Source organism: Emys orbicularis, chromosome 11, assembly GCF_028017835.1.
Source record: "Emys orbicularis isolate rEmyOrb1 chromosome 11, rEmyOrb1.hap1, whole genome shotgun sequence".
Taxonomy (NCBI): domain Eukaryota; kingdom Metazoa; phylum Chordata; order Testudines; family Emydidae; genus Emys; species Emys orbicularis.
In genome coordinates, this window is record NC_088693.1 from 64344229 (window position 1) to 64369729 (window position 25501).

Consider the following 25501-nt stretch of genomic DNA (forward strand, 5'->3'; position numbering starts at 1 on the left):
ACTGGACGAGCTGGATCAGTAAAACTAAAACCAACCAGACATATGCCTAAAACATGGACCAAATTCAACCTCCTTTTGAGGTTATACAAATTTTGGTTACTTTATTTTATCATAAAATGTTCGTCTGCCCTTCATGTTGACTCATGATCCAAATTTGCAAGGGTCTGAGCACTCTGCATCCTTAGCTCCCATTGGCTTCATTAGAAGTTGAGAGTACTCAGCACCTCACAAGAATAGCATACTGAGTGTCCGCCACTCAGTGGATTCTGGATCCAATTCTGCAGTCTCTAGTTGCTTGCAGGGTCAGAACATTTGTTTGAGTCAGAAGAGGGCAGATATCAAAATGCTAAATATCCATACTTATACCAGAACCTGCTGGACAATCTTGCATGAAAGCTAGTTCTCACAAGGTTTCCAAACCTGAGATTCAGATAAATATCCAAGCTTTTGGATATTTATCCAGACCTCCAAAACACTGAGGTTCACCCTTCATTAATTTTAAATAAAAGTTGGATCTTAACATTTTAACTTTGCATATCCATTATTGCAGGTATTTGGGAGTGAAAAAATGCTTAATGATATATTAGATCCCAATGCAACTCTCAGTATGTAGACTCTGATCCTGCCAGGTGCTTTAGAGTGATCAGCCCCTTGCAGAATCAGTAGCCAAGTAGTCAAATAAGCCCAATAAGGATAGTGCATCACCAAGTGTATTTTCTTCATTTATTTTGACACGTCTTTTTGATTATTTCTGATATTACTTCATCTCACCCTTTATGTGTTCTGTAGTACATCTTGTAAAAGCTACCGGTATATAAGACCTCTTTACAGCACCCTGACAAACTTTTACTCCTAGTAAATTTCATGCTGCATAAAATCTTTGCTAAGCTGTAAGAAGGGACCTGAGAATAGTTGTGTTTGTGTTTGGCCTGGTCTACACTACCCGCCTGAATCGGCGGGTAGAAATCGATCTCTTGGGGATCGACTTATCGCGTCTCGTCAGGACGCGACAATCGATCCCCGAATCGACGCGCTTACTCCACCAGCGGAGGTGGGAGTAAGCGCCGTCGACTGGGAGCCGCGGCAGTCGATTTTGCCGCCGTCCTCACAACAGGGTAAGTCGGATCTGATACGTCGAATTCAGCTACGCTATTCGCGTAGCTGAATTTACGTATCTTAAATCGACCCCCCCCTGTAGTGTGGATGTAGCCTTTGTGTTATAAAGAATTATCAAATGGATTATCTCAGTGAGGATTACCAAGCTTTACAGTATTGTATGTATACGAGTGTCTCCAATCAGTTATTGTACAAGCCCTTACTTACAATTTTACCTTGTTTTTCTGCCAGATATTGTGGTCCTCATATGCTGAGATTTTTTTTCTCAAAGTAATAAGTATTATTTCTCCTTCAATGATATATAGCAGTTGGCAGTTCTTTCTTCTGGGTGATCACAGGGGAAATTTGATGGGTGAATATAAAAAATATGATTTAAACTAAAGGATTTTGATACTTTATTCCTCAGTGTTTTGTGATCATTATATGTGGCTTGGGCAAAGAGAATGACTCACTGAGTACTTCTTTGTGCTTCTCTAGATCATCTTTCCTCAGTCTAAACAAGAGTTTGGGGTTGTTGTTTTTTTCTTTTCTGTTGTTCAGTCTTACAGCATCAGCCTATCATGTTAAAACGTGAAAACAAATTTATTTTCTTTGTGGTTGCCTGGCAGTGTATGAAAATGAGCTGCTGTTGGCTCTCTGCTTTTACTGATGATGTATGAAACAAATAGATGGCAGCTTCAGCTTTATAACCTGAGCTGAAGTTGCAGTACTGATAGTAATAACCATAGGAAAAAAACGTCTGGGCAAGTAAGCAAACACGACAGGGAAATTATATCAAGAGTATTGCTATGCAACCCTAAAGTGTCATTCAGAGACACAATCTTTTGTTTCACCAGAGGCATGTGTTAACCTAACACAAAGTCCATTCTTGGCTTACTGCGGTCCTGGGGAAAGCAGTTGCATTGCAACAGTGCCAGAGTTTGATGTGCGCGGTTGAAGAAGCAGGAGGTGTTTGAATGTTAAATAAATCAAGAAAGAAATACAGGGTTTCAGCCTTGAATCTCTTCAGAAGCTCATCAGCCAACAAATTAATTTAAATTCAGCTCTGTCTCACCATTTAAAAAAGTTTAAAAGGGAAAGTGGCTTTACAGGACAGAAAAAAACATACTTCTGGGGAAAAAACAAGTTCATGTTGCATCAGAATAGGTCCCTACTAGTAGCATGCAGTATGAGAAGTATTTAATGGGTGTTCTGCAGTACCGTGAACTGAGGGGGTTCTGTGCTCTGTGAGGTTAGCCACTGGGCAGTTGTCTGGTTTTCTCCTTATAGAAAAGTATGATGAAATGTATGATTCTTGGCAAAGCTCAGACATGACTTGCTGATGGGTACATCTGTTGGGCATCAGATTAGGGTTGCCAATCTTCCAGGATTGTCCTGGAGTCTCCAGGAATGAAAGATTATGTCATGTGATGAAACCTCCAGGAATACGTCCAAACAAAATTGGCAACCCAACTTCAGATGGATTTTAGCACTGCTTCAGCCATGAAGGAAATGCTGTGCTTTCAGAAGGATCAAATTTGCATATATTCTTTCTAAGATGGCCTTTGGGAAGAATGGGGGAGGGGGGGAATCTGTTACAGATATCAAATGTGTTTTTGCTATTTTGATGTTTTCTTCTTGGAATTATACCCATGGAAGTGAGAAGATGTTTGTAAAGGTACTAATTGTACCAAAGAACATTGATTTAATCACTGACATGGAATATATGTTAAGTGCCACATGCCAGCAATCAATGATAAATCCAAATGATGTTTAAAAAAATATTTTAAAAAATGCTAAAATCAAATCTAAGACATGGGCCAGATCCTCAATGGTGTAAATCAGCATGATTTCAATGAAGTCAATAGGGTTACACAGATCTACCCAAGCTGAGAACTTGGTCCTAAGTATTTATTAGCATCACTAACTTCAGGAATAGCCAAGCAATTGGTAATGAGTAACGTGGCAAATAGAAAAAGTGTGTATCCAAACCCAGTTGTGGAATGGAGTCTCTCCAGAAGGTTTTTTGGAGCTCAAGACAGAAATTCATTGTCTGCCCAAAGCCATGGAGAACAAATTCCATTCAGGTTTCAGAGTAGCAGCCGTGTTAGTCTGTATCCGCAAAAATAACAGGAGTACTTGTGGCACTTTAGAGACTAACAACATTTAAAAAAATCTGAAGTGCATAAATACAGTACCGTGTTATATGGTGACCAGCCCTTTTTAAAGGGAGATAGCAGTCTTAGCGCACCTGTCCTGCAGCCGATTTGCCTCCCCAAGTGAAGGAATTTAGTCACATGACAGTTTGAACCAGGCCTCTGTCAGGTTAGAAAACAGGGGTCAGTGGATAGCCAAAGAGGGACTGCAGAGTGAACATGCAGAATGGAAGAGAGAGACTGAGATAGACTGACAGTCAGTCAGTCTCCTGTAGCGGTCCCTGAGGAAGGAAGTGGGGCTGGGAAAAAAGGCCCAGCTGGACGTTTGGGTTTCCTTTTGGGGAGAAGGCAAAGAAGGCAGGCCAGGCCTGGGGTCTTCTCTAGAGACTTAGAGAACAGAGGAAGAGAGTTCCTCCAGGAGGCGGGGCTGTGCCCAGGGTAAGCCTGGGATGGAAGACCTTTTTGTGCTTATTTTGGAAGTTTGTGTTAATAAAACCAGACTCCAAGAAACACTGTTATTGGACTTGTGAAAGCCTCTTTGGGGGTTATTGAGGAATCAAGAGGGAAAACGGAGGCAGGGTGACTTCTGTCCAGATGAGGGGATGTGTGTGAGGTGGCCACCCCTGTGACATACCAACATTCAATAGAGGGTCAACCTCCCAGAAACCACCTGAATTTTATGAAAATGAATAGTGATCTGGTAATAAGTGATACAGTGGCAACTGCAGAGAAGGAGGAGGTCTGATTTAACTAAGCATCTCAGAGTGGGGAGGCGGTGTAGACTAAGGGTTCTATCCTGCCACGTAAAATTCCCATTAAGGCCCTATTGATTGTGTCCAATCTTCTTACTTCAAGAGGCGTTGTGAGGTCAGAATCTGTCCACCAGGGGCTGTATTATCATTGAGATATATGCACATGAATGCAAAGGAGAATAGCCCCTGAGGTGAGTTTGAATTTTCAAAAAGCCTTCAGTGGGTTGCGTATCTCAAGTTCCCACTTTGGCGACAAAATCCTGGGGTGCAAAGACAGCACAGTGAATAGACAAGGAGCTGATTACACAACAGAAAGCAGAGCAGGTATTTGGAGGTGTTGCCCGAGTGCAGAGGTGTTAAGCAAGCTCCTTTTGTAGCTAGTATTCTGTGACTAGGGCTTTCTGACTCAATTGTCTTTAAACCTGCTCTGAAAAAAATTTACATGCACTAATGACAGGAGAAAAATAAACACTTAGGGCCAAATTACATGCTGCTTCAGTATTTATGTGCTAGCAGGTGAGGTGTGCAGAGAACCCCTTCCCTCCTCATCCCAGTGCTCCCATGCAGGAAGCAATCCTGCAGCTAGGGCTCTCCAAGTGTAATGGGATGGGGAGCTGCTGGTGCTGCTGACAGCATTGAACATCGTGGAGGGGTGTATCTGGGTGGGTTGTGGCTATGGCTACAGGTGAGTGTGTTCCCAGGAGCAGCCCTACCCACAGAGACATTGTGCTAGATTCAGTGCGCAGTTGCATCAATGTAAATGGGAAGTAAATCCACTAAAGACAGTAGAGAAGACTGGTGCAATTCAGACCAGAATCTGGCCCATTATGCCTGTTCCTGCCCTACCCAGGCATAATATCTCTGTCACCTCTTGCCCCCACCAACCTTCCTCTGGCTCTGGGAGACATAACTGAGCCTGGGGGAGGGATAGCTCAGTGGTTTGAGCATTGGCTTGCTAAACCCAGGGTTGTGAGTTCAATCCTTGAGGGGGCCACTTAGGGATCTGGGGCAAAATCAGTACTTGGTCACTGCTAGTGAAGGCAGGGGGCTGGACTCAATGACCTTTCAGGGTCCCTTTCAGCTCTGTGAGATAGGATATCTCATTTAATTTAAGCATCTGGGCCTCAATTCAGGAAAACATCTTATGTATATCTTCAAGTATGTGCTTAAAGTTAAGCGCGGGAATAGGTGCATTCCTGAATCAGGGACATAGCAGGCAAATTTTAAAGGGTCTAGATCTACTTTGACACTTGGCTATTGCCAAAGGACTTAGCTAACACGTCACTATAAGGCAGTTGTGGCCATATAGTTAGACCTAGTTCAACTGTCTCAGTTTGCATATTTACCAAGGCAACAGTTCATAGTAGTGAGATAGTGTCACACAATTGCATTTCCATCATTAAGGGTCTGTTTTTGTGGATTTACAAAATAGCTGGAGAGATTTATTCCAGGCTGAAACTTGGAGAAGATGTCTGAATCCAAGAGCATTTTTTTATTTGAAAATCAGAAATCAGTATACCCTTTGTTAAACAGAGGTCTGCAAATGCAGAGATAAGTAAGAGATTTCAGGCGCTATTTTAAAACTCTCCTATTGCTCAAACAACATCTTCTTTTAAGCTTTTTTAGCTTTCGAAATTTTGTTGACTATTAATGGTTTGTACAAAAATAATGACGGTGGCCCCATTCTACAGTCCTTTCTTACAAAGCTCCCACTGATTTAATGGAAGGTTTGTTTGAATAATGACTGAAGAGTTAGGTCCTGAACTATTTTAATTATTTTGGACATGAAGAAGGTTACTGCTACTTGTACATGTATTTTTATTTCATTTTTTAAAAAGACCCTCTAGCAGGCAAATAGAGGAGTCTCTTCTGTTTGTGGGAAGGTGGGTGGGTAGGTTTATAGGAATGAGGGATGGGATGGGAATCTGTATCCTGATCTGCCACTCACTTGCTACATGACGTTGGGTCAGTCACTTCATGGGTAAGACTTAGAGCCAGATTGTGAACCACTTTACTCACATTATCTAGCTCCATTGACTTCACTGGAACTATTCACGTGAGTAGCTGCTACCCAATGTGAGCAGGGGTAGGGCCCAATCCACAGCCCATTGAAGTCAATGGAAAGACTCCTATTAACTTCAATAGGTTTTGGATCTCACAGAGGCGTAGTGAGTACAAATGAGTTGCTATGTGTTTGAACATGAGAAATGCTCCATGCATACTACGTATGTTATTGTGTAATATCATTTCAGTAATTCAAGGGGAGCAGCTATGCCCGTTAGTGAGCATACGCAATAGCCACATTGATGTGCCTCCCCTTGAAAGTGTAACTCAGACCAGGGCCAGCTCTAGGCACCAGCTAAGGAAGCAGGTGCCTGGGGCGGCAAATCTGAAGGGGCGGCACTCCGTCCATTCTTGGGGCGGCACTCCGACTTTTTTTTTTTTTTCCCCCTTCTTCGGCAGCAGCTTTTTCTATTTTTTCTTCCTCGGCGGCCGTTCGGTGGCAGCTTTTTCTTTTTTTTCTTCTTCAGCGGCACTGCTGCGGCCGTTTTTTTTTTTTTTTTTTTTTTGTTCTTTGCTTCGCCGCTTGGGGCGGCAAAAAAGGTAGAGCCGGCCCTGACTCAGACAGGCAGCAGGATGAGCTGAGGATGTATGTTCAGCCTTGCTCTGGATAAGCTGCCTTGTGTCAATTTGAAACGAAAACGGTGGTTCACAGAACGTGTTTCTGCCAAACAAAAACATGCAGGCACAAACGGGATCAGATTTGTATAGTTAAATGTTAAATACCATGCTCCACTCTGGGTCAACGGAGATGAAGTACATTTATGTTGCTAAAATGGAAAGAGAATATTCTGTTGGGTGCTGTTTTCATTTTAAAATTGCAGATTTGAAAGGGAATGATAGACACCAAGGGTACGTCTAGATTGCAAAAAAGAAACCAATGCAGCGAGTCTCAGAGCCTGGGTCAACTGACGGGCTCACGGGGCTTGAGCTATGGGGCTAAAAATAGCAGTGTAGATGTTAGCGCACGGACTGGGGCTCGGGTTCTGAGACCCTCCCTGATAGCCAGGTTACAGAGCTCAGGCTCCAGCCCAAGTGGGAAGATCTACGCTGCTATTGAACACCGTGAGCCCAAGTCAGTTAATCCAGGCTCTGAGGCTTGCTGCCGTGGGGATTTTTTGGCAGTGTAGGCATATCCTCAGAGCCTGATTCTCCATTCCCTCACCTCAGTTACACAAGCCCTAAAGATTGAATAACGCTCCCCTTAAACATGCTGGGCCTAAGCTGTATGCCTAAATCCATCCAAATGCAGATACTTAAGATCTTGAAATCAATGGTGCTGTTTGCCTGAGGATTATTGGTAAAGTTTGTAGGGTCAGGCCCTTTATTTAGGCAAACTTTGAATCTATTTTTTGAAGTCCAGTACCAGAAACAAGATGTGCTGAATCATGGCTTTTATTTTCGGTTGGTTTAATTCAGATCTTTTTTGTGTGTGGAGGGGAATGTTCTTTAAGATTTTTTTTTTTTTACCATTTATTTTATACCTATCAGATACCCCGAGTTACGGATAAAATGAGTAGAGAATACTGATCACAGCTATCTCAGTGTGACTTTGTGCTCCCCTGGTCTGTTCGTTAAATCCACCTGCTGTCTCTTTACTTATACTTAGATTGCAAGCTCTTTGGTGCAGAGACCATCATTTTGGTATGAGTTTTGTACAGCACCTAGCACAATGGGGATAAGGCCTCTAGGTGCTGCTGCAATATACATTATAAACCATCAAAATAACCATTCTAGCGGTTGGGTTTAAAGATAACAGATAACAGATTTTTGTTCCCAGCATTAAGGAATATTTTACAATTCCCCGCCCCCCCTTCCCCTCCCACACACACACTTGTTAATTTTGGAGGGAGAGCTTTTCCACATGATACACATGAGAACACCATCTTTTAACTCTCTTCCATGTGATTCGAGCATTTAGGAATTTCATGGGTTTGTGATGTTTACTTAGTGTCACAATTTAAGCATTTAATTTTCTATGATGCATAAAGAGTATTAGTACTTAAAAGATTTATACTCCAGCAGTTATTACTTTCCCTGTTGTATTCTGCTGACATGGGCTATTTTTTGCTGTTAAGGGAATAGCTGCTTCAGTGATGTGACCATATGATTAACTAGATAAATGCCATGATTTGGTTTTAGCTATAATGAAGCTTTGCAAGAAGCAATAAATGGAATCCTTCAAAGATGCAAATCAGCGATCATTATGCCTAAAAATTAATCGTAGGCTGGGCTGGTAGTACTGCCTGTTATTAAGGTTGCCTGGCACATCCCATTATAAGACTCCTTTCCATTGCTCATAACTTTGCCAAACTTTAATTGGTGGGGCTGAAATTTTCCATGCCAAGTGTCTGTCTCAAGCTGATCTTTCTTTCTTTCTTTCTTTCTTTCTTTCTTTCTTTCTTTCTTTCTTTCTTTCTTTCTTTTAATTTCAGCCAAAACAGTTCAGCTGTTTCCAAGTATGAGGCTAGGAGAATAACACTTTGGTTTTCCCACAGTAAAAAATTCTTTTTTTTAAACAGCTCTCGCACCCCCATGATTTGGAGGAGGGACTTGAAATTTGGGAGGTTCTGGCCTCGGTATCAGGGATGTGTCTGCTCAAATTTGGCCTAAGTATAAGCCTCTATGAGGTAGGGTGACCAGGCAGCAAGTGTGAAAAATCGGGACGGGGGGGGAGGGGTAATAGGAGCCTATATAAGAAAAAGAGCCAAAAACCGGGACTGTCCCTATAAAATCAGGACATCTGGTCACCCTACTATGAGGCATGGTGGCTGAGTGCTCCAGGTGCTCGGCTACAATCCCCAAAGTGAGGGGTCAGAGTCTTGCTTGATCTCACATAGAAAGGCTGCCTCCAGTCCACCCAGATGCAAATGGGTACCTGATCCACTGGGCTAGGGAAGACTGAAGGCTGGTGGTGGGGAAGAGAGAAACTTGGACTGAGAATGAGGTGGGGGGATATTGGGACTAGCTGAGCAAGGAGACTGGGAGCCGGGGGACTGGGACTAGTAAGCAAAGAGACTCAGACAGGGAGCTGGGAGGGGGATGTCAATTGGCAGGGCAAAGAGACTCGGACTTAGAACCAGTGGGGCAGAAGGAAGAGGTGAAGGGGGAAGGGAGACAGATGAGATGAGTAGCGTGGGGAGAACTGGGGCAGGCTGGGCAAAGAGATGGAGAAAAGAAGCCCGTGAGGCAGCGACACACTAAGATTGGATGAGGATCTTGGGAAGGTAGATTGTGGCTAGGAGCCAGAGTGGGCAGAGAATGTGGCTGAGGGGGTGAAGGGAAAGAAGTGGAGGTCAGTGTGGAGGAGAGAGACAGATTGGATGAGGAGCCAGGAGGTGGGGGAAGCTGAGGGTGGCTGGGCAATAAGACTGGGAGTGGGGTGGGAGACTGAAACTGGAAAGGGAATTGGCAGGGGAACACTAGCTCTTCATGGGCAACGACACTGGGACTGTGATGAGAAGTTGAGACTGGGATTGCATAGGCCAGGAGAATGGGACTGGGACAAGCAGCCAGGAGTGGGGAAGAGACAAGACTGGGAAGGGGGAAATTTGGAGGGGACAGGGCAGAAGGGGTCAAATTTTGGGAGAATGGACAGAGGAGTCTGTGTCGACTAGAGAACACGCCCCTCCAGAGCCTAGATTCCTGAATCTCACCATTCCTCTGCTGTCTGCGAACGTCCATATAGAGGATGACAACCTATTACTACTATAAGTTACTCTGTTAACTCAAGTGGACAGATTTGTGTGGTGGATCTAAAGGTTCCAGCCCTTCTGATGGCCCATGTGGGTGTCAAGATAGTGCCACATAATGGAATTTCGGGGGGGGGGGGTCAGTTTGCTTTTTTTAAAACCTAGGAAGTTGCACACACACTAACCTGTCTAGTATGGTGACAGGTTTCAGAGTGGTAGCCATGTTAGTCTGTATCAGCAAAAACAACGACGAGTCCTTGTGGCACCTTAGAGACTAACAAATGTATTTGGGCATAAGCTTTCATGGGCTAAAACCCACTTCATCAGATACATGAAGTGAAAAATAAAGGAGCAGGTATAAAAACATGAAAGGATGGGGGTTGCTTTACCAAGTGTGAGGTCAGTCTAACAAGATACATCAATTAACAGCAGGATACCAAGGGAGGAAAAATTACTTTTGAAGTGGTAAGAGAGTGGCCCATTACAGACAGTTGACAAGAAAGTGTGAGTAATCGTAGGGGGAAATTAGTATTGGGGAAATTAGGTTTAGGTTTTGTAATGACCCAATCACTCCCAGTCTTTATTCAGGCCTAATCTGAGGGTGTCCAGTTTGCAAATTAATTCCAGTTCTGCAGTTTCATGTTGGAGTCTGTTTTTGAAGTTTTTTTGTTGAAGAATTTCCACTTTTAGGTCTATTATTGAGTGACCAGAGAGATTGAAGTGTTCTCCTACTGGTTTTTGAATGTTATGATTCCTGATGTCATCCCCAGAGTAGTTCCTTCCTGTGCACAGACTGAATCAGGGGCCCTGTGGGAAAAATAGTATGTGACCATGTAATTAAAGATTGTATCCTAATGGACACACACAAGGAGATGGAATAAAGGTTGCACAGAGATAATTCTGCCATCTCCTAACTTTTGAGTGCTTGACTTTGCAACCTTAATAATGTTCTTTTAATGTGTGTGTGTGTGTATGTAATATAATTATATGTTCACCACAAATTTAATCTTTTTAAAGGGACATATTAATTTAAATTAAATATTCTTTTAATTACTACTGTATTTATTACATGCCTTTATATGATGTCTATCACCATTGTTTCTGGGAGTCCTTTACAACATTTTGGCCAAAATGCCCAAATTTAGGGCCTTTTCCAAAGTGACTAAAGATTTTGGGTGCCTCCATTTTTAGGCACCTCATCTGAGTCACCTTAAAGTCCTGATTTGCAGAAAGTGCTGAGCACTCACTTTAGCATACCATAGTATCAGACCTTCTTATTCAACAAAGAACAGGGAACTTTCTTGTTGAGCAAAAGGCAGATAGATGATGCTCATTCTTCAAGAGTTGGTGTGCCCTGGGACATTCCAGTCTTTTTATTTAGCTACCCCAAACGAAGTGATGTGTTTTGAGTATCCTGAGAAGGGTGCCAGTTTCACACTGGATCCCAGAACATTTTTGATTTTGTAGATAGTAGCCAGCACCTTGAATTTCTCCTGGGACAGGCCCAATCCTGCTGCCACTGAAGCTGTGAAGAGTTTTGCCATTTATCTGAATGGCAGCATGATCGGGCCCGCTGTGCAGAGTACAGGTTTTCCATGTTTTCAAGGGTCTGACCCGCTTGGAAAATAGGCAGCCCCATTCTGCACTAGCTGAAGTCTCCCAAGTGGCCCTGGTTGCTAAAATGAAGATGAACATATTATCAAGGCATCATCATGATCATCACTAGAGGTGACAGACATGGAGATCACTGTAGCTACGTCCCTGTCTGACTTGGTTGGACACAATCTCTTAGGCAGCTGAAGATGAAGAATGGATCCTTAACCACAGCTGCTACCTCAGGGTTGATCCAAAGCCCATTGGAATCAATGGAAACACTTCCATCGCCTTGAGTGGACTTTGGATCAGGCTTTGGATGTCCATAGCAGAGAATAAGGATATCATGTAGCCTTCTTTCCCCTTCCATGCAATCATGTTCATACCACTCCCCACAACTATGAAGCTGGTGCCTCTCCATATATCACTGTTCAGAGGGGTATTTCTGCTAAAGAGACAAAGAAACATGGGTTTGGATGAACTGGTGAACCTAGATGCCCTCCTCGTAAGGCATAGCTCTGCCATTCTTATTCCCAGTGATAACAATATCACTCGGAGAAAACACATCCCATTGAGATGAAGTCAGTGGGAGTTTTGCCTGAATACAGGCTACAGGATTGGGCCACTGACCTTTGCAAAGATATTTTTTAACATGGAAAATTCGTTGCAGGAGGCCTGATTCTCTTCTCAGAGTGGGTGAAGTTCACCCAGTGCAGAGGGCCACCATTAGGCATATGCACCAGTTAAGCCCCCCTTTGTTGGGGGCTCCATAGTGGGATTTAACGTATGCAGAAGTCTTGTGTTGTCCCTCTACTCAGGGTGAATTCACCCACTGGTTTTACACCAATCACTCCACTAGCCTCCGTGAGGCGAGAGCACGGTCTAGCCCGAAGTTCAGTGTGTACTTCTCTGGAAAGTGCTGGTTACAGTCGTTCTCTTCAGGTTCTTGCCCCTACAAAAGAACCAAACCCCTTTCCATAACCTCTGCTAAAAGCCCTGAAAACTATGAGATTGAATATATGGAAATATACCTATCTCATAGAGCTGGAAGGGACCCTGAAAGGTCATCGAGTCCAGCCCCCTGCCTTCACTAGTAGGACCAAGTACTGATTTTGCCCCAGATCCCTAAATGACCCCCTCAAGGATTGAACTCTCAACTTTGGATTTAGCAAGTCAATGCTCAAACCACTGAGCTATCCCTCCCCCGATGAGCTCAATGGTCATTTCCAGCACACATGTTTGGACTCTTGCTTGGTGCTGATCAGGTTTTCATTCACCCTTTTTTCCCCAAATGAGCCTGATTCTGATCTCACTTAACACCAATGTACATCAGGAATCACTCCACCGAAGTAAGTATAGTTACACTGGTGAGTAACCGATGTAGGTAAGGAGAGAATCAGACCCCCTATTTTGATGAACTCTGTGGGGTGCCTAAGTAGTGTGATTGCTCTTAGAGCACTTTCCAAGACCCCAATTCTGCAAGGTACAGGGACAAAGGTATAGTTTTAAGTATGGAAGAAGTCTCGTTGACCTCAAAGGAGCCCAGGTCTGAAGTACAAAAAACCTGAGCAGGAAATATGGCACAAAGACTAATAGATCCCAAACAAATCTCACAAAAACATATTAAGAGGTAGTAGGACTAGGATGTAAACATCCTAGGGAGAAAATCAGGAACAGTGGCTCAAAATACATGAACATTTTCTCTTTACACTGAAGAGTACATTAATGAAGTGAAGCCAAGCTGGAATATTTTTAAATGACCTAGCTTTAGTGCCTGTGGGGAAGCTTATGAGAGACCATGCACAGCCATAATTACAAGGTATGGAATTTGGGGAGGACATAAATGATCAGTTTGATGGAAAATGTATTCACAGCCTGTAATTTCTTCTGTATCTCATTTTTTCTTCTTTGTTTCAGTGGGCATCTGGGTGGTAGGGTAGGCCAGAGAAGTCAGTTATGAATAGTCTGCCCAGCGGTTGGAAAGTAATTTGAACGTTAGGGAGAAGGGTTCTCAGCAGTCTTGTTTTTGCTGTGAATGGCATCTGAAGAGAATTAACATTGGCGAGAATGAAATGCGGTTTTTCTTTTCACCAGCTGCACGCAGGCATGGACACTGCCTTTGGCTGTGGAGCAAAACTGAGCTCGAGTCTGTCTGTGCTTCTACATACACGTACCCATTGTGAATGTAACTCTCTCTTGCTAGCAGAGATGGGCATGAATGAAAATGCCAGGTCTGAACACCCTTGCACATTGGGATGTGTGAAATCCAGATTCAGATTCTGTGACATGAGCAAACCCCTGTGTAGGAGCAGAACTAACTCTTGCGCTGGTGGAATCTGCAGCGCCAGTGGTCCTCCCTACCTCTCTCTTGGTCTTCTCCTGTCTCCCCTTCTCCCCCTACTTCTGCTAAGAAAATTCAAAACACACACACATACCCCTCTTCTCCCCCAGTATAGATGGTGCCCCCTCAGTGCCCAGCTCCTTGCTATTACACCTGCCATTCAGGCCCTCCGTGTCTATGGAGGGGGCTTAGGTTTTACCTCCTTAAGTGCCGGTCTCAAAATGTACTGAGAGAACTAGCAGTTGTAAAAGTACTGTAGGCATTCCCCCCCTCCCCATGAAGTCTCCAGAGATGAACCACATCCTCAGATGTTCAGACAAGTGGAATTCAAACTCAGCAGAAGCAGCTAGAACTTACTGGCAAATGTCTGCCCTGATCTACCTAGGATGCAGTGCTACAGAAGTCAAGGGAGGTGCCATGAGTGGAGCTGCCATGAGAGTAAGTCAGAGCAGAATTTGGCCCAATGCCCTTTTCTGGAATAATATTTATTGCAGAACCTAGAGAATCCAATCAGCCAGGTTTTCATTCAGAAACCTGTGCTGCCATGGGCTGTGCCCTCTCTGTGCATTATCCTGGAATTCCTGCTTCTGATGAAGCCAGGACTTGTGCAACAGCAGGGACAGGGAGCAGTGTAATTCTATGGCAGCTCATTGGGCTGTGAGTAGCTTAAGCATAATGCAGTAAAACGCTTTCCAGCCACACAAACACAGGGGGCCATTGTCAGAAAAATTTAACTTTGTCAATACCTTTCATTTGGATGTTATTATTAAGGAGAGTGCTGAAGGAATCTCTCCTCCATACTGTACGAAATATTTACTCCTCCATGCATTCCTAGATACCATGGTCATTTAGTGTCAGAAGAATAAGAGGGAACCCAGCAGTTTCAGTCCAGTGTAAAGGTTATGAAAAAGGATGCTGCCAAATCTGTGCAGCAGGAAGCTGGCACATCAGACAAATGGTGCTGTTCTCTGGTTCATATCCAGTTTGGCCAGCGGCTAATGTCAGCATCGCACCAGATCTCAGGTAACCAATCACATATTGCTGTGACATAATTTTAGCTATCAGGAAGAAACCAGACATGGAGAGAAGATTAGCAGAGACGAGTCTGCCAACATTGAGGCTGCTAATATCGGAGGCTCTTAAATGCTCGCATAATCGAAAAGCTGTAGAAGGAGTTTCTGTAGATGAATCTTAACTTCCTGCTTTTTCTTTTCTGCCTTATTGGTACTTACTTCTCAGGAAATTTTCTCTTTGATTTGGTTGTTGCTCCTGACCTGAATGGTAACTCCCTTACACTCCTCTGGCAATCCCAGTCCTCATATTCATATTGTAGATTTATATTTATTGTGTGTTTTGTTTTGTGTTCATTTCTATTTTTCATGCTACAAAATCTTGGGGGATTTTTGATGACGGTGATGTGGGGTGTGATCCTGTTTCTGTTGCAGAGCATGATGCCAATTGACCTCAATGGGAGCAGGAGCAGGCTAAGAGAGCGCACTGCAGATGAAAGCTTTAATCTTCTTCTGTGTGAAACAATTGAAGTATGTGACAAATATATCAGTCTATTTTAGAAGAGACAGACACTCACAGACAGCCAGTGAAATTCAGCCTTGTGCAGAGAGCCAGCAGAAGGCATGCACACCACTTAAATCTCACTTCAGTCCACAGCATAGGACATAATGGTGCATAAGCCTGATGCTATCTCTCTGCACCAGGGTGAATTTTACCCAGTGAGAAGATAATTACAGTGATTGTTTCTTTACATCTCTGCTAGCAAGGCCCTCAGGCAGTGGGATCCCAAGTTTCAGTCTAACTTATGAGGGGGTGTCAGCCTAGAGGAGATGCTTTTGCCACTTGCTTTCAGATGGCTTCTCAACTTTATCACCTTGGCTTGGTTTTATTTAACCTAGATTTCATAAGTCCCTCTGCCAACACACACGCCCAACACGGCCTAGTCCACACCCTGAATCAGCGTTTCCAGAGCTAATTCTTCCTGCTAAGAGGCCCTGCTGATTCTTTGCTGAGGGGGGTGCGTGGTCAGAAAATACTAAGAGGGCTTTGTGTTTTTCCCAGCGCTTAAAGTTCTCCAGGAGCCAGAGCCAGACTGCTCATCTGACACACATTCCTCTAACTGACTTGGCACCTGTCTTATATATTAGAGGGGGTTTTAAAAAAAAATAGTGTGTTGAAATAAAATACAGAAACATAAAACTCCTATGACAGTTGGCTTTCATGTTTCAGTAAACATCTATTTAGTTTGATCTGCTGAAAAGAAAGGAGAGGGGGAAATGTAGAAATCATTTCACTAACATGTCACAGACATACTTTCATGAAGCTAAACTTGACAAATGATTGCAGGGGTTTCTGAAGCTTTAGAGGTGCTTACTAGTATCAGTCCTCTCAGAATGGCACCCATTGACTCAGATCTTTTTTCAGTCAGTCCAGTGGGCACTCAGTGTCCTGATGTTCTGGATTAGCATAATATCTATATAGAGGAAAAGAAATCCATGCAACAAGCTCTTCATGCTGAACAGCTTCCACTTAGCTGCAAAATATGGCCCAGTGGAAAATAACATTAGCCTGGTGTCAGGCTGTCTAGAGTGGCTCACGACTGTGAGTGCCAACCTCAGGGCAGATTGTCAAGAAACAGGGCACGAACCCCAAACTGGTTGTGAGTTCTATACTTAGATTTTATCAACCACGTAACAAGTGTGAACTCCTCGAGCACTATAGCAGCCTTAACATGGAATCACAGACAGTGACCTTGGGTACTCCGGTCTAACTTGCCACCCAGGCAAGCCTGCCTTTGTGATAGATGATCCCTTACACCAAAAATCACATCAATATTCAGGTTACTCCCAGTCCCAAAGGACCAGTCACTTACCCCAGGTCAAGGGGGTAATAGCTTATAGCCAATCCTATAATAAACTAACTAAAGGTTTATTATCTAGGAAAAAGAAACAAGAAAGTTATTTACGAGGTTAAAGCAGGTAAACATACACACACAAATGAGATACAGTCTTAGGTTCCAAAAGATGATAGTAACTGCTATAATATGCAAACTTTGTACATCCTTTAGGGCTAACCCAAGCTAAACAGCTGGGGACCCCTTGCTAACGCTTAGAAATCTTTGCCCCTCAGAGTTCAAGCAACACAGGGATACAGTTTCTCCTTAACAGGAGTCCCTTGGGGAGCCAGCTGAGGTCACTCAATTAGGGTGAACTGAAAAGAATGGGGCAGACAATCCCCAAAGCTGGTGGATATTCCAATACTTAAATTTACCACACAAAACAGCTTCTTTATTACCTCACTGGTTACTCAGAAGTCAACAATACAGTTCCCTTAAAGTAACCCAGCCTCGGGCCTCCACCTAGACACCCAAGTCAGATATGAGGAGGATTAATGAAAATCTTATTCATCATATAAAAAAATTCTACCAATCCCAAAGGATCGGACACATTACCTCCCAGGTTAATGAATATTCCAGATCTTACCCAAATAAATGCTACAGCCAATTCTTATTAACTAAACTAAAATGTATTTAGAAAGAAAAGAGAGTGAGCATTGGTTAAGAGATCAATATATATACAGACATGAGTTCTATTCTTGAGGTTCAGATTCATAGCAGAGATGGTGAGCTTTGTAGTTGCAAAGAATTCTTTTAGAATGTAATCCATAGGTTATAGTCCAATGTCCAATATCATATTCAGGGTGTTCCAGCTTACCCAGGATCTCAATCTTGTGACTCAAACTTCCCCTGATGAAGCTTAAGCAGATCTGAGATGAAAGGATCAGGACCCAAGGGTCTTTTATACAATGTTCTAGCATCCACTTGAGCATACAGTCCTGGGTAAACAATAGGCAATCAGGGCGACTTTGAAGTAGGTCTATTTCCTAAGCATCACCGGTAATTATTCACACAGATTAACATAAGGCAATTGCCTGTTTTTCCACCATTCGCAGATGATTGGCTATACATTTCAAAGAGAGAGGAATACAGCGACATCCTATGTTTACAGTTCATTTAAATGTTAAGATGTTCTTTTGATCTCTGAATTAACAGATTACAGCATAGACAGGGACTGTTTGATTACACTGTTGACCACTACCAATATATATGTAAATACACAAAAACACAAACATCATCTCCCCATATGTCTTTAAGGGTTGAATTTGAGTCATTCATCCTGCAGCATGTGTAATCCTTTCTGGTCATGCGTCACACAGGGATTTCCCCCAGCAATCAAACTGATAAGACGGGCGTTTGGTGCACGTCTCCGCTCCATGGGTGTTGGGGGAACAATCAGCAAAGTGTTTTGTCCACTGATGTTGCACAGTGGCTTGTTTGATGTCTGTAGACCTTCTTTTGTGAGGAGGAGATGACACCTCTTGTGGTAAACTAGTATTTCACACTTGATGATGTTTCTCCCCTGATGGTGGGGGTTCACGGTCTTAGCAAACATTTTTATAGTTACAGAGCAAGCATTTAAACCTTATCTTATAACATGGGATACAGATGTTATAAGTAGGATTAATATGTGCAGCCTCCTACAAGCATCCCATAAAGTCTAAACACTAGAGACATTCTTATAACTCTAATATCTATTTTAATAATAGTAACACATAGGTGAGGCAGACTGGTTTCCAGCTTCGCATTTGTCAGTGTTTAGTGAGGCCCAATTGCCTTGGCATGAGCAGGCACCTGGTTTGGCAGCATCACACCAGGGAAGGAAAAGAAATAGCACAAATGTTGTACTCAGGTACAGGAGCACAGACAAAAGACCTGATTCAACGGTGCACTCCAGCTTAGCTATCTACTAAGGTATTGTACTGACATGGCCACCATGATTCTAGTAATTGAGAGCCTCACAAGCATTAATCCTGGCAACATACCTGTAAGGCAAGGAAGTATTATTGTCCCTAGTTTATAGATGGGGAACTGAGGCACAGGGAGATTAAGTGATTTGCCCAAGGTCACAAAGGAAGGCTGTGGCAGAGCTGGGAATTGAATCCAGATTACATATGTCCCAGTGTAGTGTTTTAGCCACAAGACTGCCTTCCTCCCACTGGACAGATAAGCAGGGTTTGCGTCTGCTTTTTGTTACCAGATCGACAGTAAGCAGCTAGAGGGTACCAATGAATCTGTCTCTATCAATCTATCTATCTATCAGCTAAATATCAGTCAGTCAGCTTAGCTTTTCCTATTCTGCCTGTCAGCTACGTTACAGATATGACTGTGATGAATGCTATGTTGAAGCATCTAGAAATGCCTATCAGCAAGCCTTACAAAAATATAAAGCTTGCATGGAAAGACGCTGTAAATTCAAAGTACATTAGTATTATAAACCAAATCCTGAGGTCCTTATTTTAGACAGGCAGAGTTGAATAAAAATCATGCAATATTTGAGTAAAGACCTTAGGATGTGGCCCCCAAGGAATTACATTGGGTCACACCATCCATTCAATTTTTAAGCAGAAATCCCTCACTGGGGATGCTCAGTTGGTTCATATTGTCATTGAAGTCAATGGAGCGACACTAATTTATCCCAGCTGAAGATCTGGCCCATAGAGAAAAACATAACAAAGAATATGACACTACTCCACCACCGAGACTCTAACACGGGACCCTAGCCACCATTTGGATGCAAGGATAAAACCCAGACATTTGGTGATCAGGTGGGAGAACCATGGGGCGAGCTAGTTTATGTGCCTGCAGTTTCATGGTCTGATCTAGCATGCGTCAGGAAGGAGCACTGTCAAACACATGCTTTTCCCCATCTCTCCATTCCCCAAAGGGACATGATTTTGTGTGCTACACCAACAAGCTATGCCACTGTGGCAGCTTGACCCAAGTAGAAAGGCGCTTCCTCACATAACCAGATCCCAGATCAGGTAGGGCTTTATATATTAAATCGGCGCCTTGATCTCTTGCTGGAAAGATAGCGGCACGCAGTGCAGCTCTGTGGAGCATTAGTGTAATATGCTCCCTGCATGATGGTGTATTGCTCAGCCTATGGTCAGCTGCATTCTGTGTAAGCTTCTAAGCCTTGGTCCCGGTGTGTGGCCCCAAGTAGAACCCATTGCAGTCGCCACCTCTTGAGGTGACTGGTGTGTATGAGGCTCCCACGGGCCATTTGGAAGGAAAGGTTGCATTGTCCTACCCAGGTGCAGGTGGAAACTTCCTCACCTTTTTTGGCTCCAGCTGTTATTTGATGTTCCAAAAGCAGCCCTGGAGGTAGTAAAACTCCTTGATTGCAAATGTGAGTCACAGATGGCAGATGCGCTCCCTCAGCCTCAGGTGTGCTTCTTGCCTGTTCTTCTAGTGGTTCCGCCCCCCCATCCAGCAACATCGTCTTTCTCTTATCTGCAGTAAGTCAGCCATCTTGTCCTCATTCATGATTTCATAGACTCTGGGTTTTCTGTTCCACTGCACCAGCCAGACCTTCTGTGGTGGACACTATCTATCTTATCTAATCTGTCTCTCTATTTGAGGCTGTAATTCACTATAATATCAAAGACCTGTGTGTGACAAGCTTGCTTGTCACTGTCTTACTCTTAGGGCTTTGTTTCAGGCATACCAGGGTACGTACGGCTTGTGTGATCAGACGTGCGCTGCAGTGCTGTACCTGGGTGATCGTGGCTGGAGGCATAATGACTGTGCAGGACAGTCAGGCATAATGCCGCCAGCGAAGCAAGCGGGAAACATGTTCAGAAGTTGCATTTGCTACACTTTTTAAAAGGTGCGGTGAGGGCTCCGGGCACTGACAGAGGCCTGTGGAGCCAGGGGCATGCTCCAGAAATGTCGGCTCACGTCCCCTCTGGGGAGTTGAGCACTAGCAGCACTAGTCCCCCCTCCCGTGTTCTCAGGGCTCACAAAGGGGAGCACAGGGCTGGTTGGTGCAGATCTGAACCTCTGGTGGGATGGAGCCTGCACCCCCCCGCCCCGCCCCCGGGTGGGGGCACCCACAGTTTTGCCGTGCATTGTTTATTGGAAAAACAGAAGCACAATGACCAAAGCAAAATTATTGGTGTCCCAGTAAGCTCCTCCTTTTGCCAGGTGGAGATGCTGCTGTAGTGGGGGGATCTGAATGGAGCAGCTGTTGTCCAGTGGGCTGAGTGTGGCGCTGGGTGTTTGGAGATCTGGATTCTAGTCCTGGCTCTGTCGCTGGCTCACAGAGAGACAAATGATGGCCACTTGAGTGTGTGAGGGGAAAGGTACAGGGATCCCTTTTCCCCCAGGGATGTGGCTGCCAGTGATGGGGAGCACAGAGGAGGAGCAGTGCCGGTGGTCCCAGAGGGGTGTATTGTCCATATGGCGGGGCAGCACTGGTTACACTTTACACAGGTGTTGCAAATCTCACTGGCTGTCATTCTCCTCCCAGTGACCAGGAAACTGTGACAAAGACAAAAAGCTCCCAGGACCAGGTGGTGCACCTTGTCCTCTTTCCTGTCACAGCTTAATCTGATGAGAGGTGTAAGTGAGCCCACAGCCTCCCCATGACTCAGTTTTCCCATCTGTAAAATGGCAATAAATATCACTGGTTACCTTCGTAGGCAATCTGAGGGCTCTTTAGGAGTAAGTGCTAAGCAGGAGACCAGAGTCCAACTCCTGACTCCATGCTCCCTGGGCTGGCTGGATCTGGTATTGTTGTACAGGAGGCACAGTCCTCTGTCCCAGGTCTCTCTGCATGGACCCCCTCTGGACAACTTAAGAGAGGTGCTGGCAACCTCCCAAGAGCATCCACTCCAGTCTTTCCTGGCCAGGAGATTAATGGCTATATAAATTGGAGACAAACTGGGATCCTTAGGACTAAAGGGAGAACTCCCAGAATATAACCATCACCGATTATATTTCATTTGACCAGCAACCAGCTTGGAAGGAGGTGAAAAGAGCAATAGATTAATTTTAACATTGAGGCTGCTTTCCATAGCTGGCTGTATCCATTTGGCCAACGTTTAAACCCAAGTGCCCATACCACCAGTAGCAGTCACAGCCATCTTGGGTCCTCTAACCTGCAGACTGAAAGAACATGTGTACAGCATAGTAAGTTACCTCCAATTCCTTTTAGGTTAGAATTTTAAACAAGAAGATCGATTTTAGCGATATTCAGTCCAGATGTGGTTCCAAGGATAACATCAAACATTCTGCAGGGGGAGGAAATGTAAGTAGTGACGCTACCTCAGAAGGCGTCCTGACTGTGATGACCCACCTTGCACAGCCAGCCCTCTGTCTCCCCTCCTTCCAAGCACTATTTCCCTTCTTGCTTATGTTTCACGTGTTAACTTGGTCTGGTAGTCTGTCAACCCTGTGTGTTCCGTGGTGGGCTTCTGATCCTTCCCCACAGACCGCAGCAAATGTTTAGGATTCAACCAGGAAACGGATTAGGAGGAAGAGGATGAGTGCGTCTTTACAGCCACGGGTTTAGTCCTGCAAGGAGCTGAGTGTCCTTAGAGGTGCTAAGTGGCTACAGCTTCCACTGAACCCCAAAATAGGAGCCCAATGAGAGCTGAGGTTGCTCAGCTCTTACATGATCTGATCCAAGGTGACTAATTTCAAGGAAGTGACAAACACACTTTTCACTTATTACATTTTTCTTAAACTGCAGTGTTCTATCTCCCTCTGTCCCCGGTGAAAAGGCCAGACTGCCTAGATGCACACTGCTGCAATGTGGCTTCATTCACATTTGCTCACAATTCCACAGAAATCAGTCATTCATTCAAGCTCCTGGAAGTACCAGGGGAAGTCCTGGCTGTACAGCAGATCTGTACATTTGCCTTCTTTAGGTCACCCCAGACAAAGTAACAGAAAGACCGAAAGCGTAGTCCATCTGTCATTCAAGGTTGGGTGTGCACTTCTGTCCCAGAGTCTTTCTCTCTCTCTCTCTCAGAAGACTATATAAAATTAACAGAGTTAGATGACAGATAGACAGATAAAAGAAATACAAAATCAGGATAAACAGGGTTTAGACAGAAGGTCTGATTAGCCATTGTGTTACTCCCATTTTATGCCAGTGTAACCCCATTATGGATTTAATCTGATGTAAAACTGGAGTCACTCAGTAGTGAATCACACTCAGTGTTTACACTGTACTTATGGGGACAGAAGGACATGGGAAGAGATTTGAATCTGAAAATCAGGATAAACCATGTGAAAGGGATGGTATTAAAAGCCCAAATTCCCAGGAAATAAGTATTCAAGAAAGGAACAAAGAAAGCAGACTAGAACAATAATATGTATCATGCTACACACAGCGCTTAGAGGCACCGCCTTTCACCACAAGAGGAAAGCTCAGAAGCTTCTTAGAAAATAACCCTTGTTTATCTTCTTGATTCACATCTTTGTTTTACTAATGAAAAGACTTAACACGCCACTGTCAGGTTCCTTGGTGGAATGGGAGCTTGCTGTATTAATCCAGATGTTTCTCACCTTTCTGGCATGATCTGTTCTCTGCTAACTATTTCTTCTTTTCCAGTGTTTTTCGAAGCTAGCACTCTTCCTTTTTGCCCTTTGCTCTTCCTAAAACGTGTTTTGTGCACTTTCAACAGATACAAATTGTAACCAAGAAAATAGATCTGAGCCATGTCACTTCCAAATGTGGCTCCCTGAAGAACATCCGTCACAGACCAGGTAATGTAGGAATTATTTGAACTAATATGGCATATTAGGGGGAAAATCCTGCTTGCCTATCTCATGTTAATGGACCCACTGAAGCAACTTACTACTCATGCAAGTAATGTGAACAGGATAAGTGGAGGTTCTCTAATGTACCCACTTCTTAGGGGCTGGATGCTAAGCCCTCTGGCCTAATCTAGCAAAACCCTCACATGCTTAAAATTCAGCATGTGTTTAAATGCATTGCTGATTCAAGGCTAGAATGTTCAGCAATGCATGCTCAAACCCACAGCTCAAGATGCTAACTGGTAGATACCTGAAGTAATGATAAAGATACTGCTTATAGTCCATCATGAGATGATTATTAAGTGACAGCATACTGGAACATTAAGAGCTCTATTCCAATTTCAGATTCGCATATACATAATCTCAGAAAGAGTATTTGATCAGCCAGCATCCTCCCTACAAAACTTTTCTCCTCTAGAAAGCGCATTACCCAAATCTAATAAATACACATCTAATATGCCTGTGCTCAAGGTGATGAAAATGGTGCATGATTCAACCCCCAAATGGGAAGTTTTTACCTTTACATAAGTGGGGACTAAATTCAGGGATATAAGTAGACCTCTGTTGAGTTACACTTGCTTACACCAGATCTGAATTTGGACCAGGCTAGTTACATACTCCTGTCTGAAACCATAATATGAAGTATTTCAGATGCTCAGTATACTGGAATATATAGTGTACACAAGCTTCATATATGCAATCAATAAAGAACTAAATGATCATATATATATGTGTGTGTGATTTCACATATATAAGCTAACAAATGTATTCAGATGCAAATCCCATGTGATCCTTAGGACTTTGAGTCCATATAGCAATGAATGTGTTACAGGCCTCCACATGTTGGGTTTGTTCATCTACGAAAGAAAGATCGTGGTTACTAATATTCACTTAATAAATAATCCAAGTACAAATCACCACAAGTTACTAATGGAAATAATATAATAATAATAATATTCTTTATTTTATTTAATTGAGACATTTTCATATAAGGAGAGATGGAAAAAGTTTGGGACTGCTTAGTTTAGAGCAGGGATCGGCAACCTTTGGCACGCAGCCCGTCAGGGAAATCCGCTGGCCGGCCGGGATGGTTTGTTTACCTACAGCATCCGCAGGTTCGGCCGATCGCAGCTCCCACTGGCCGCAGTTTGCTGTTCCAGGCCAATGGGGGCTGCGGGAAGCTGTGTGGGCCAAGGGATGTGCTGGCTGCCGCTTCCGGCAGCCCCCATTGGCCTGGAGCGGCAAACCGCAGCCAGTGGGATCTGTGATCGGCCAAACCTGCGGATTCTGCAGGTAAACAAACCGTCCCGGCCCACCATTGAATTTCCCTGATGGGCTGCATGCCAAACGTTGCCAATCCCTGGTTTAGAGATAAGATTAATAAGAGGGGGCATGATAGAGATATACAAACTAATGATACAGGTGGACCTATTTACCTGTTCTCATAATACAAGTACAAGGGGAATGCTCCATTTAAACTGAAAGATAACAATTCTCTGTACACAGCTCAAATTTAATCTGTGGAACCTACTGCCACAAGATACCATTGACTCAACTGGGAATTGCAGGTTCTCCACTGAGCCTCACTTCAGCAAATTACTTAAACACATAGAATCATAGGACTGGAAGGGACCTCGAGAGGTCATCTAGTCCAGTCCCTTGCACTCGTGGCAGGACTAAATATTATCTAGACCATCCCTGACAGGTGTTTGTCTAACCTGCTCTTAAAAATCTCCAATGATGGAGATTCTACAACCTCCCTAGGCAATTTATTCCAGTGCTTAACTACCCTGACAGGAAGTTTTTCCTAATGTCCAACTTCAACCGCCCTTACTTTAGTTTAAACCCATTGCTTCTTGTCCTATCCTCAGAGTTAAAGAGAACAATTTTTCTCCCTCCTCCTTGTAACAATCTTTTATGTACTTGAAAAACTGTTATCATATCCCCGCTCAGTTTTTTCTTCTCCAGACTAAACAAACCCAATTTTTTTCAACCTTCCCTCATTGGTGATGTTTTCTAGACCTTTAATAACTTTTGTGGCTCTCCTCTGGACTTTCTCCAGTGTGTCCACATTTTTCCTGAAATGTAGCATCCAGAACTGGACACAATACTCCAGCTGAAGCCTAATCAGT

General features: G+C 43.7%; 1 protein-coding gene across 22 annotated transcripts in view; it reads left to right on the top strand.

Annotated features, from left to right (window-relative positions):
• Positions 1 to 25501, top strand: part of MAP2 (microtubule associated protein 2) — a 97734-nt gene that overhangs the window by 68373 nt on the left and 3860 nt on the right. For 18 of the 22 annotated variants that reach the window (XM_065412957.1, XM_065412958.1, XM_065412959.1 and 15 more), the window contains one exon: positions 23237 to 23318. In XM_065412957.1, coding sequence (XP_065269029.1) covers positions 23237 to 23318 — 82 coding nt within the window. Of the gene's footprint in view, positions 1 to 21759; positions 21853 to 23236; positions 23319 to 25501 lie in introns of all 22 variants that reach the window. The other 4 variants (XM_065412954.1, XM_065412956.1, XM_065412969.1 and 1 more) reach the window with 1 other exon arrangement.